Source organism: Salvelinus alpinus, chromosome 17, assembly GCF_045679555.1.
Source record: "Salvelinus alpinus chromosome 17, SLU_Salpinus.1, whole genome shotgun sequence".
Lineage (NCBI taxonomy): Eukaryota > Metazoa > Chordata > Actinopteri > Salmoniformes > Salmonidae > Salvelinus > Salvelinus alpinus.
In genome coordinates this window covers 23823384-23836966 of record NC_092102.1, presented here as the reverse complement: position 1 = coordinate 23836966, position 13583 = coordinate 23823384, and the positions used below count along the sequence as shown (strand labels likewise).

At 42.9% G+C, this 13583-nt stretch overlaps 1 protein-coding gene across 4 annotated transcripts in view; it reads left to right on the top strand.

Moving 5' to 3' along the window:
* Positions 1-2470: 2470 nt before the first annotated feature.
* Positions 2471-13583, top strand: part of LOC139542558 (signal peptide, CUB and EGF-like domain-containing protein 3) — a 104631-nt gene continuing 93518 nt past the window's right edge. For 2 of the 4 annotated variants that reach the window (XM_071348134.1, XM_071348133.1), the window contains exon 1: positions 2471-2902. In XM_071348134.1, coding sequence (XP_071204235.1) covers positions 2797-2902 — 106 coding nt within the window. In that variant the 5' untranslated portion in view covers positions 2471-2796. The remainder of the gene's footprint in view (positions 2903-13583) is intronic. The other 2 variants (XM_071348137.1, XM_071348135.1) reach the window with 2 other exon arrangements.

The following is a 13583-nucleotide window of genomic DNA, read 5'->3' as shown; positions in this document are numbered from 1 at the left end:
TAGAGCATTATCTGTCTCAAAACATACATCTAAACATAAATGCATCAGCACAGTAGATTCAATCCTAGAGGAAAGAGAATATAATACGCATTTCTTCTGTCTGATACTGATGCCGTATTGAATCTAATCACCATGTTCCAAAAGCCAAGGTGTGAAAAAGTGGCTCTCTTTTTAGGCTTTTGTTCCAGGTAACGTGGGAAGGAAGGAACAGATAGTTAGTGCTTTGATTCAAGCACATTTCAAGTCTCATTGTTACGTATTTGTGTTTAGAGATAGGTGAAGGAGTCAAGCGCAGGAGAGCAGAGATGTCCAAGTAGCGCCTTTTAATAGGCAAGTCCACAACAAAAAAGGTCAGGTACAATACCAAATAAACACCCTCGACCAAAAAGAACACAGTTACTCACGGAAGGAGGAAAAACAACGCTCCTTAAACTTATACACACTCGGTATAATACGTGAACATAACTAAGGCACAACCTCAACGAGCAACATGACACAAATAATCCCGCACAAACCTAAGCAGGCAACCGGGGTAATTATACACACAGAAATTAAAGCAAATGAAACCAGGTGTGAAAGAACCAAAGACAAAACAAACGGAAAAGGAAAAATGGATCGGTGATGGCTAGTAGGCCGGCGACGCCGAGCACCGCCCGAACAGGGAGAGGAACCACCTTCGGTGGAAGTCGTGACACTCATTCCCAGTAGGCCCTCACTGCTAATGGTGTATAGAGCACATGATCAGTGATACAGTGTTCTGGAGGAGAGTGGAAAAGCAAACTGTCTTCTTTACCCTCTTTCAAGTTGAAAAGCAGCCATGGTATAATGAAAGAACAGGAACATGCTGATTCTTGTTTGTGTTTCCTTTTGTTCGGCTTTTATTGATTCTTGAAAAGAGAAAAGGAGGAAGTAGAGGCTGTAACACAAATACATATTAAATATGGGACAATATCCTCTGGAGGAGGAAAACAGAGTCCTGCTGTGAATGTATCGTTTGAGGGATGTTACAGGCAGGTGACGTGAAGTTCAGACTGCTTGGCGATATCCCTTTGTCACGACTTCCGCCGAAGTCGGTCCCTCTCCTTGTTCGGGCGGCGTTTGGCGGTTGACGTCACCGGCCTTCTAGCCATCGCCGATCCACTATTCATTTTCCATTTGTTTTGTCTTTGTTTTACACACCTGGTTTCAATTCCCCAATTAGTTGTTCATTATTTAACCCTCTGTTCCCCCATGTTTTGTTTGTGAGTGATTGTTTGTATGTATACGGTCCGTTATTGTGGGCTAGTTTATTGTGTTGTATTTATTGATTCCTTGAGTAAATTACGTTCCTTACTCATTTCTGCTGTCCTGCGCCTGACTCCTCCACACCAGCTACACACAGGCTTTCACACCCTTGCTGTCTCTCAGAAGATGTGAAAACCTTTTTGTGAGCTGGGGCCAGGGCAATGTAATCTTTTTCTGTGTCTATGCCTTGTGTACTTCGGCTGTCCCCATAGGAAAACCCTTTTCGGTTCCAGGTAGAACCCTTTTTGATCTAGGTATAACTCTTTTGGGTTCCATGTAGAGCTCTCTGGGGAAAAGGTTCTACATGGAACCCAATAGGGTTCTACTTGGAACCCTAAGGGTTCTAAACAGAAGACAATTTGGACAGGGTACAAACTAATTTCAAAAAGGAGTATGTATAGGCTTGAATAATAATGTCTAGATCAAGAAGGTCATGATAATAGCGATAATGTTACACCAGACTTGTGGGGGCACAAAGATATGGGGAAGATGTGACAATTCAACTGAATTTTCTAAAGGCTATTGCTCAATAGCATGGTGTTTGCAAAGCAGTGCGCTATGATTGCTCTCTGGATCTCTTAGAATGTGATTGGCTCATGGCTTTTTCTTTGGAGCTTGTGTTGGATTGACAGCCTACAACAACTACATTAAGCTATTAGATATCATCAAATCAAATTCTGATGACTGCTGGAGAAAATAATAGTTACGAATAATTGACTTGGCAAAAAGGATGATACTTTAGTAGACCTATGAGAGCCAATCATGGGAGACGGTGCAAGCGCAGTGGCTACAAGTCGCTATAACGAACCTACTACTTACTGTAGAGTGGCTACAACCTGTGCAATGTGAATGGGGTGCTACAGTATCAACTGCACTTTTGCATATTTGTAAATCACTGTATCTCTCTCTTGGAGGTTTAGAGTATTTTTCCCTCGCGCAACGCTCATTTCCCTTGTCAATGAATGAGAAAAGTGGCCTACTTGATGGTGGTGGTGTGGCGCGCAGTCCATTGTTTGCACATGGTCCCCGAGTCTGACCTCTCAACCACGGAAGCCGTCTCCATGGCAACCCCCGACTACGGTCCAACCAGCAGCTGATTGTAAATTCCTGCAGAATAAGAAATCCTTGTAGTTGGAGAAAGAGAGAGAGAGCGCGTGAGGGAGAGCAGGAGCAATGCGCGTATCGTAATCTCTCCTCCCCCTTCTCCTCTCCGCTCCGCTCCATCTCTCTCAACCCTCTCTCTCCCTCTCTCTTATATTGAAATTGTCCAGTGTAGAACATGATCACAGAACACCGCTTCAGTATTGCTGCACATTGTCGGGCATTTCGCAAAAGCCGATCACTTGAAACAGAATAAGCAGACATAGAGGAAAGGACTTCAGAGTCCCACATTATATTTTTAAAGGTGGACCAACACTTTAAAAAAAAGATCGTCCGTTTGCGCGTGTTGAGCGTTGCAACCTAGCTAGGTGTTTAATAACTATAACAGTCTAACTACAGTATCAAGTAGCTATGCATATGCACGTTATAATGCGCGCGAGCATTGGATTAGTCGGTTTGTGTCTGGTCGCCTTTGTCCAACAGCCAGCTCGCGCTTCAGGAAGCAAATCCACTCAAGGTACGTTTTCCCATCAAAATACCTTTATTCCTTCAAGCTTTATTTTTCTGGAGCGTAGTAGCCTAACCCTAGCCTATGCTATTGTGATTTAGTGCAGATATCACTACCTCAATTTGCAGTGCATGGTGAATATGTATGCTAATACCTGACCAATTTCTAATTAAGTTACAAATGAGTTAGCCGTTAAAGATTACACACGCACACACACACACACCAATAACTTCAACATAAAAAAAATAAGTATGGCTCATTAATCCTACTCAAAATTATGAAGGTTATGATTTAAAAGAAGAGGCACACTGGTGAAGAACATTTAAAACTATTTTAGTAGGCTAATGCAAAAAAAATGTGTATTCTAAGTTCTACCTAGGAAATTCCACTCTGTTTAAATATTGTTTTAGCACTGGCATTTGTCAATGCTGTTACAGAGATATAAAGTATTCTGGGAATTTCACCAACTACAGTACTCAATTATTCTCACATTGCATGCCCAGACTATATTTGTCTCTCCACAATGGTTAAGCTACTGCTGCACTTTTCTGAGACTTTGGCACAACATTGTCAAATGAACCTGTTTTATAGGTCTGATTTAAAACTGTTAATACATGTTTAAATCTCCCTGACACTCCTATTCTCTAACCATGAAGAATAACTGGTGACACTTCAAACCGCAACAACAACAACAGTGTGAACAGAACAGGTTTGTTGTGAACTTCATGAGCAGAGGAGTGGTTAATGAAAGAAAGACCATCAGGAGGTATTTGACACTACCAGGGCAAGTATTTGACACTACTCTGTAACACTCACATGGAGCGATAGGGCTCTCTCTCAAAGCCTCCACTGAGCTAGGCTACAGTACTGCACCCAGTTTGGTTCCATGGCTTGCCTTCTCTTTCTGATTTATCACACACTGTGCCTGAAGAGTTTAAGGTGATACAACTCTAAATCCGCATCGAGTGTTCAAACTCCAAATATGACGATGGTTATCAGAATTAGGGCATTGAAAGCCAATGACAATGCATGCATGATGCATGTCATTGGACAACATTTTACTTGCAGTAATAAAAGTAATCCATTCACACAATAAAAGGACTGAAATATGTTGCTGCCTGGGTGCCGTTTTCTTATCCATGTACTATTTCCCCTATTCTGCCTGTTTCTCTCTTGAAAAAATAAATAATAATAAGGACAATAAGTTTGTCAATCTGTAGCCACATTTTGTTACGTTACAGCCTTATTCTAAAATTGATTAAATACAACTTTTTCCTTTTCAATCTACACACAATACCCCATAATGACGAAGCGAAAACAGGTTTAGATGTATTTTTTTATGTATTACAAATAAAATAAAAAATACCTTATTTACATTAGTATTCAGACCCTTTGCTATGAGACTCGAAATTGAGCACAGGTGCATCCTGTTTCCATTGATCATCCTTGAGATGTTTCTACAACTTGATTGGAGTCCACCTGTAGTAAATTCAATTGATTGGACATTATTTGGAAAGGCACACACCTGTCTATATAACGTCCCACAGTTGACAGTGCATGTCGGAGAAAAAACCATGAGGTCAAAGGAATTGTCCATAGAGTGCCAAGACAGGATTGTGTCAAGGCTCAGGTCTGGGGAAGTGCACCAAAAAAAATCTGCAGCATTGAAGTCCCCAAGAACACAGTGGCCTCCATCATTTTTGAAGTTTGGAACCACCAAGACTCTTCCTCCAGCTGGCCGCCCGGCCAAACTGAGCAATCGGGGGAGGAGGTCCTTGGTCAGGGAGGTGACCAAGAACGCAATGGTCACTCTGACAGAGCTCCAGAGTTCCTCTGTGGAGATGGGAGAACCTTCCAGAAGGACAACCATCTCTGCAGCACTCCACCAATCAGGTCTTTATGGTAGAGTGGCCGTAAGAAAGCCATTCTGCAGTAAAAGGCACATGACAGCCCGCTTGGAGTTTGCCAAAAGGCACAAAAAGGACTCTCAGACCATGAGAAACAAGATTCTCTGGTCTGATGAAACCAAGATTGAACTATTTGGTCTGAATGCCAAGTGTCACATCTGGAGGAAACCTGGCACCATCCCTATGGTGAAGCATGGTTGTGGCAGCAACATGCAGTGGGGATGTTGTTCAGCAGTAGGGACTGGAAGAATAGTCAGTATCGAGGGAAATATGAACGGAGCAAAGTACAGAGAGATCCTTGATGAAAACCTGCTCCAGAGCTCTCAGGACCTGAAGGTTCACCTTCCAAAAGGACAATTACACTAAGCACACAGCCAAGACAATGTATGAGTGGCTTCAGGACAAGCCAGAGCCCAGACTTGAACCCGATCGAACATCTCTGGAGAGACCTGAAAATAGCTGTGCAGCAACGCTCCCCATCCAACCTGACAGAGCTTGAGAGGATCTGCAGAGAAGAATTGGAGAAACTGCCCAAATACAAATGTGCTAAGCTTGTAGCGTCATACCCAAGAAAATTCAAGGCTGTAATCGTTGTTAAAGGTGCTTCAACAAAGTACTGAGTAAAGGGTCTGAATAGTTATGTAAATATGATATTTCAGTTTATTTATTTTTTATACATTTGCAAACATTTCTAAAAACCTGTTTTGCTTTGTCATTATGGGGTATTGTATGTAGATTGATGAGGGAAAAAAACGATTGAATCCATTTTAGAATAAAGCTGTAACGTAACAAAATGTGGAAAAAGTCAAGGGGTCTGAATACTTTCCGAATGCACTGTATATATGCAAGGGACAGAGCACAGCACAGTGTGTGTGGGCAAGCCTCGGCAGCTTTGCTTGTTTTTGGTGATGTTTCACACGCAGAGAGACACAAAAAGACATCTCTCTGCCTATAGGCGAGGAGTGAAGGGGGAGGGGGAGTGACTATTTTGCATCCTGGGTGGTCTGCCCCCACTTGTGGGAAAGCCCAATATTTACATTTTGCAATTAGAATGACTTTTTTCTCACTTAATTTTCCACAACATCGATTACACACTCCCTTATCTTGTGGAATGTTACCAGAACAGTGTTGTCACTAAGTAATGGCATGCACCTGTTTGTAGCCTAGGTGACAAGCAGCACCACCATCATAGCCTGGCATTGGTTCTAGAAATGTGTCTGTCAGTCTACTATTGATAAGATATGGCACAGCACATTCTAAGCTTTTTGACATGAGAAGTCTGAAGCGCAGGTTGAAATGTGTTAGTATAGTATGTGCCAAACTAAGCATGGTCTGATAGTGATCATGTGTTGTTCATGTTCATGGACATATCTTTTTGATGGACCCTGGTTGTTGAGAGTAATATTTAATGCAATGGATTGAAAAATACAAATGCAGTAATGAGAATGGACTCTGTGAAAACAGAAATCTTAAAACTGGGAAGATAGTCTAAGAATAATGTGCAGTTAGTAATATTTTAATATTATGGCTTTTTATCTTTAGACATTTAGAAGAGAGAGAGCGATGCTGATAAAAAATAAGCACAATTTGTCAGCTCAATATTTATTTAACACAGATGTTGGCGACAAGCCTCTTTGTCCTTCATCAATGTCAGCTTAATTACAGGTCTGCCTTCAGGCCATCAATCGTTATCTCATCTAAAAAGAGAAATGGAACAAAGGAGTGATGCGGAGGATGTGGTGAAGTAGAGGTAGAAAAAGAGGGAGATGAAGAAGGGAAATTGGATAGATTAGAGGAGCAGGCTGAGAGCGAGAGAGAAAGAAAAAAAGGGAAATAGTGAAGGGCCTTGGACGACAAGACTAATCACTGAGCCTTTGAGCTAAGCTCAAGTCGAAAGCTCCTGGCTAGCTAATACAGTGCCAAGGCAACTGTTGGTGAGGTTCTGACATGCTGTGGTGCGGTGCAGAGCGGGGACTTTGTTGGTTGTAACCTCTGCTGATGTAACCTGGGGGTCTCTCTGGCAGGCAGGGGCAGCAGCCCTCAGCCGTGAGCCCTGGGTCTGGCCACGATATGGGAACCAACCAGCCCTAGCCTGGAGGGAACGACTCAGCAAAATGAGGCCCGAGGGAGGGAGGCCTACCTAGAAGTGTTGTGTCTTCCACAAAGAAGGGGATGGAAGGAAGGCCAAAGGGGCCCCCCCTTTTATTTTTCTCTCTCCTCTTTGTTTGCTTTGTCTTCTTTCTCTTTCCTTTATACTTAATGAAGTAGCCATGTCTTTTCCCACCGTCTGTCATAGGCTATGTCTGTGTGTGTTAAAGGCATCCACAAACTCTTGTAAATGGGGATCCTATTCCTCACTTTGTTATCCTCTGGTTTAAAATATTTAAACCTGTCCATTCCTCATACATTCGCTGTCAAGATGTTGATAGGTTTGCTTTGCTTTTTGTCAGCAAAGGTTGCAGGCATTTACCTGTGAAAGTCAAAGCTGTACAATTAATGAAGATGTCAAATACCGACATCTCTTGTGATCTATTAGTAATGGTTCCTGGTAACCACATATGAAGCCACATGAAAAGATCTGCAAACATATTTTCTTCCTGCTCATCTTTCTGAGCTTAGACCACCCTAGGAACACCACAGAAGAAGAATGCAACTCTTGTGGAGACAGCATTCTGTTCTCTGTGAATGTGATCATCGTGGACCATGGCCAGTCCTTTCTCACCACTTCCCAATCGTATTGTAACAACACTTCGATACACTTTTCTCATCACATTCACTCTGTTAGGTGCTGTTTCTGTGCTTCATGCATTGCTCTAGACAGCAGTGGTATTTGTTGTGCTATTACATTACTGTTATCTACTCACAGGGTGGATATGTGCCTTAAATCATACTGATGCAAAAGTTCCTTTCTGTTTGCCAACTCAGGGGTTTTGGCATATGGATTTGACACACAGAACACTTTGTCTTTATTATTTACTCAATATAGCTCCAGGTCACATGGTTGAATTGAGGTTGAATAGATGTTCTCTTGAGATACTGTCCTTTTCTTCTTGTTAATCTATACATCACCATGCCCGTGGAAGTCTGTCAGGGTCATTGATCTTCATGAGTGTAGAGCAGACAAACAGTTAAGCCGTGCTTTCCCACCCAGAGAATGGATACTCCGATACAATCTTCCTGAGAAGTGGTGCTCCAATACCACTGTACATGTTGTTACAGAGCAGTTGTGTGAAAGGAGGGAGATCACAATCTTCCTGAGAAGTGGTGCTCCAATACCACTGTACATGTTGTTACAGAGCAGTTGTGTGAAAGGAGGGAGATCACAATCTTCCTGAGAAGTGGTGCTCCAATCCCACTGTACATGTTGTTACAGAGCAGTTGTGTGAAAGGAGGGAGATCATAATCTTTGCAGTGCTGTTGAGTAGTTGAAACCATTGATGACAGTTCCGTCCAAGACAAATATACTTAATGAATAGTGAAAATAGCTTTGATCTTTAAGGTGGTGAGGTTAAGACAAGCATAGACCTGATACTAGTTTAGTTTGCATTTTGATATACTGTATTTACCCACTAAGTGCATTTACAGGAAATGTGCTTTCCCCACTTGACTGCCTTTTACAGTATAGTGCCTGGTGTATAGTAATGAGAAAGTTTTCAGTATTCAGAGGTATAGATTGGCCTATTTATTCATAATGAATAAGTGAAGAGGTATGCATGCAACTAATTGAACACAATCTTATATTGAGTGATTCCAAATGAAACCAGGAAGGATTGTTGACATATATTTAACAGCTGTATCTAAAAGCATAATTGAGAAATAATTAATCAAAATTGGCATATTTATGACATTTTGGCCTTACCCAGGGCTCCTTTAACCTCTCTAGGCTAGGTGGGACGGTATAGCGTCCCACCTGACCAACATCCAGTGAAAGTGCAGGGCGCCAAATACAAACTACAGAATTGTAAATATTTAACATTCTTGAAAATACACATGCAATATGTCAAAATAAAGCTTAACTTCTTGTTAATCCAGCCGCGGTGTCAGATTTCAAAAAGGCTTTTTGGCGAAAGCAAACCATGCCATTATCTGAGGACAGCACCCCACCATACAAATGCATAACAATCATTTTCAACCAGGCAGGTGGCGACACAAAAGTCAGAAATAACGATATAATTCATGCCTTACCTTTGAAGATCTTCTTCTGTTGGCACTCCAATATGTCCCAGAAACATCACAAATGGTCCTTTTGTTCGATAAACTCCTTTTTTATATCCCCAAAATGTCTATTTATTTGGCACGTTTGATTCAGAAAAACACCGGTTCCAACCTGCCCAATATGACTACAAATTATCTAATAAGTTACCTGTAAACTTTGTCCAAACATTTCAAACAACTTTCCTAATCCGCCCTTAGGTATCCTAAAACGTAAATAATCGATCAAATTTAAGACGGAATATACTGTGTTCAATAGCGGATAAAATCAAAGTGGAGCGAGCTACAGGTCGTGCGCCCCAAACAAAAGAGTCCACTTGGCTTGACACTCATTCTGAATAGCCGTACTTCTTAATTTCTCAAAGGAAAAACATCAACCAATTTCTAAAGACTGTTGACATCTAGTGGAAGCCATAGGAACTGCAACCAGGTGCCTCATAAATCTAGTTTACCATAGAAAACCAATTAAAAACACAGTGAACTAAAAAAAAAAATATTCCTGGATGGTTTGTCCTCGGGGTTTCGCCTGCCAAATAAGTTCTGTTATACTCACAGCCATAATTTTAACAGTTTTAAAAACTTTAGAGTGTCTTCTATCCAAATCTCTATATATGCATATCCTAGCTTCTGGGCCTGCGTAGCAGGCAGTTTACTTTGGGCACGCTTTTCATCCGGACGTCAAAATACCGCCTCCTATCCCAAAGAAGTTTTAAGAGTCCTAAATGTTTAAAATGTAGGTACTACAAAGCTTCAATTGGTGCCATATGAAGCATCACCATATGCTGTGTAATATGAGTAGAATGTTAATAAAAAATATTGATAATAATAAATAAATGGATGAATATTGATTTTTTTTCAAATGAATATTGAAAAACTAAATTTTTTGATTTATCAAATTCTTCAATATATAGTTGAACATAATATACTCTACCGGCTTATCAAAGTTCCAGATTGAGATTGTTGCTTTGTAGCACCGGCAGATGAAACGTTATGGAGTCTTAAAGGAGGCCTGGGTAAGGCCAAAATATCCTAAATAAGCCAACTTTGAAATATTATTTCTCAATTATACTTTTAGATTCAAATATATGTCAACAATCCTTTGTCCAAAGGAATGTGAAAATCCCCCAAATCATGGTATTTTTTGTCCTGTTTTCATATGGAATCACTTTTCTATGTTTATTGCCTATGGGGTTATTGTTTATTATAAGTTGCTGTTTGACAGATGTTCTAGAGGGGTATACTGTAGTCAGAGCATGGTAGAGATCCACATAGTCAGCCAGTTATCATGCATGCATGTTTACAGCCATGTGTAAAAGCTGGGTTGTCTGGTATAGGCCATTACCCAGAGCAGTACAGTAGCCCCAGCACTGGTCAGTCACTCACTTTTATCCTGGCTACTGGAATTTAAAACCAATACATTTTATTTTTCCAACAGTGTGTCAAAGATTCAGAGTCAGGTCAAGGGAAATACTGTAAGGCATCCCTATTCTTTCTCTGTAACGGATCCACTCTTGGTTACTAAAGAGTTAATGTCCGAAGCGTTTGTGGCAAATTAATAGATCTGGCCTGGGTAGTGGGTCTGCCGGGGTGTTGGGTCTGGCCGGGGTGATGGGTCTGGCCTGGGTGATGGGTCTGGCCTGGGTGTTGGGTCTGGCCTGGGTGATGGGTCTGGCCTGGGTGATGGGTCTGGCCTGGGTGATGGGTCTGGCCTGGGTGTTGGGTCTGGCCTGGGTAGTGGGTCTGCCGGGGTGTTGGGTCTGGCCTGGGTGATGGGTCTGGCCTGGGTGATGGGTCTGGCCGGGGTGTTGGGTCTGGCCGGGGTGTTGGGTCTGGCCTGGGTGTTGGGTCTGGCCTGGGTGATGGGTCTGGCCTGGGTGATGGGTCTGGCCTGGGTGATGGGTCTGGCCTGGGTGATGGGTCTGGCCTGGGTGATGGGTCTGGCCTGGGTGATGGGTCTGGCCTGGGTGATGGGTCTGGCCTGGGTGATGGGTCTGGCCTGGGTGATGGGTCTGGCCTGGGTGATGGGTCTGGCCTGGGTGATGGGTCTGGCCTGGGTGATGGGTCTGGCCTGGGTGATGGGTCTGCCGGGGTGTTGGGTCTGCCGGGGTGTTGGGTCTGGCCTGGGTGATGGGTCTGGCCTTGGTGATGGGGAGTTTTATTAGTCTGATCCTCTGGGTAAAATATTTTGTTGTTGTGTTGAGTTCAAGAAAAACACAGGCTCTGTTTGCTTGAAGGTGTTTGTTACACTATAGATTGTTTAAAAAAAAACAATGCTTGGGGTAGCCAGAGAAAACGGTTTTCCATTTGACAGTGCTGTCAGACACGGGTTGAATTATATTGCAGAATATGGTGCTCTGAAAAATAAATATGTATCTAAAGTTATTTAGCTTCAATTTTTGAAAAGCCTTCTGGAGTCGATTTGGGGGTTTGACTGAAGTAGTGGTATTTCTGGCTCCTGCCTTAGTAACTAAGCATTGTTTTGACATGTCCGATTGAGTCTGCAGGTTTGGGTCGTCATGGGGCATTTAGAACCTGCCTATGGCTGCAGACATCATACGTACCTGCCCAGTGCACAGGGGAAGCAATCAGTCTTTTTTTTTTACACGCCTCTTAACTCTGTCATGGCACCTTTTCTTCTCCCCTGGAGCAGAGAAACCTCTATATCAGCACCCAGCAGATAAACCCCACAGTGACCAGCGTTCCAGCACTCGTAGTCTCAATTAGATGGTCTTAATGCTGACAGAGGAGGTAGCCTCCACATGGACAGGATAGGAGGAGTGAATCTCCTCTTGAAACAGACTGAAATCTTGGACCAATGATGTCTCATACTCTCAGAAAACCTACATGATATTTTACCTTTCCCTTCCTACACACATAGACAAACACATGAAAACACCAACATTAACTGACAAGATTACACACAACACATACATGAAGACACACAAGTCCAAACAATGAGGCCAGACTCAGGCTGTTCCTCCAAACGCTCCCTGACTGAGACCCCTAGCTCTTAGAAGCCCATTTATTTATTGGGCCGTAATGTAAACAGTGTGCTCCAAATGAGGCTTGTAATACATTTCCTTTGCACTTTGGTGGGACGTCTGATAGCTCTCTCTCTCTCTCTCTCTCTCTCTCTCTCTCTCTCTCTCTCTCTCTCTCTCTCTCTCTCTCTCTCTCTCTCTCTCTCTCTCTCTCTCTCTCTCTCTCTCTCTCTCTCTCTCTCACCCTCTCTCTATCACCCTCTCTCTCTCTTTATTTCTCTATCTCTCTGTACCCTTTGTTCTCTGTGCGGATGCGGAGGCGCTGCGTTCCCATTGGTTAGTGGGAGGATAAAGAGCAGAGTTGATGGTATACTGAACCCAACCCAAGCCACTCTACAACTCCCTCTCAAAGTGCTGAGAGCTCCAGCATGGACAGGGGAGAGCTTCCAAGGCACTGGAGGGCCGGCCTGTCCATCCACAGTTAGGAGCCGACAGCTGGGGCTGCTCTCAGATCATTAATCCCACCATTTGTTTTTCTGTTCCATGACTCACTGATTGGCAATGGTGTGATCCAGGACCAGAAGTAAGTGTCTGCTCTGTGGGATTGTCTGCTTTAGTTCTCTGTTTTCTCCACTGCTGAGGCTCAACATGGTTTGAGTGGAGAGGAGTGGAGAGGAGAAGAGAGCCTAGCTGCCATTGTCCCAGACCGTTCCTCCTCCTCCTCCTCCTCCTCCTCCTCCTCCTCCTCCTCCTCCTCCTCCTCCTCCTCACACCACTCCATCCTGAGACCCCTTTGGCCTGGCCTAATAATGCAACTGCGCCTCTTTTTGAGTTTTGGGGTCAGTGAGGGACGTCTGTAGACTGGTCTGTGATGGTCAGTCAGTCAGTGTTGTTGGATGGGGGTTGGGGGGGGCAGAAAGAGCCTTGTTTACAGACTGCTTGTGTTTACATTCCTTGAGGCTAGAGCCAGCTTTGGGGACTGCTGTAAATGAAAGGAAATGCTCTTATTCTGCTTAGTAATGGAAAAACCCAACACATCAAGGACTGTTTAGAACAAAAAAAAACTAATTTATTTGGTGAGGTACATGTGGTTTAGCTGAAGCTTTTTGGGGCTGAAATGACCGGTGTGACGTCACTGATGAAACAGATACTTCCTTGGTGAGTAGTGCTGAGCGATTAACCAACATTTATTTTTGGGGGAGGTTATTAAACAACTAATTGACCAATGTCGGTTCAATTACTTGAATGTTTTTTGTGTGACCCCAACGCTGTTTCTCTAAAGAGAAATCAAATCATTCACTGGAGAAATCAACTCAAGAACTATGTGGGACGCTGTGCTGAAGGGAGTTGTAGTTTTCATTAAGCAAATATTCAACCTAGTTCAGTGCAGAAATGTTATAATTCCTCTCTCTAGCAAAGAGGGATACACTTTTACGCCTGCTACGTACAGTTAGATACACACAGACCGCATAGACCGCATGAGAGAGGAATGTACACAACACAATGTCGAGAGAGAGGGATGGAGACAGTTTGTGAAAGTATGCCGTATCTTCTTTGAAGAACTAGTAAAAGGATTTCGTCAGATAGTTC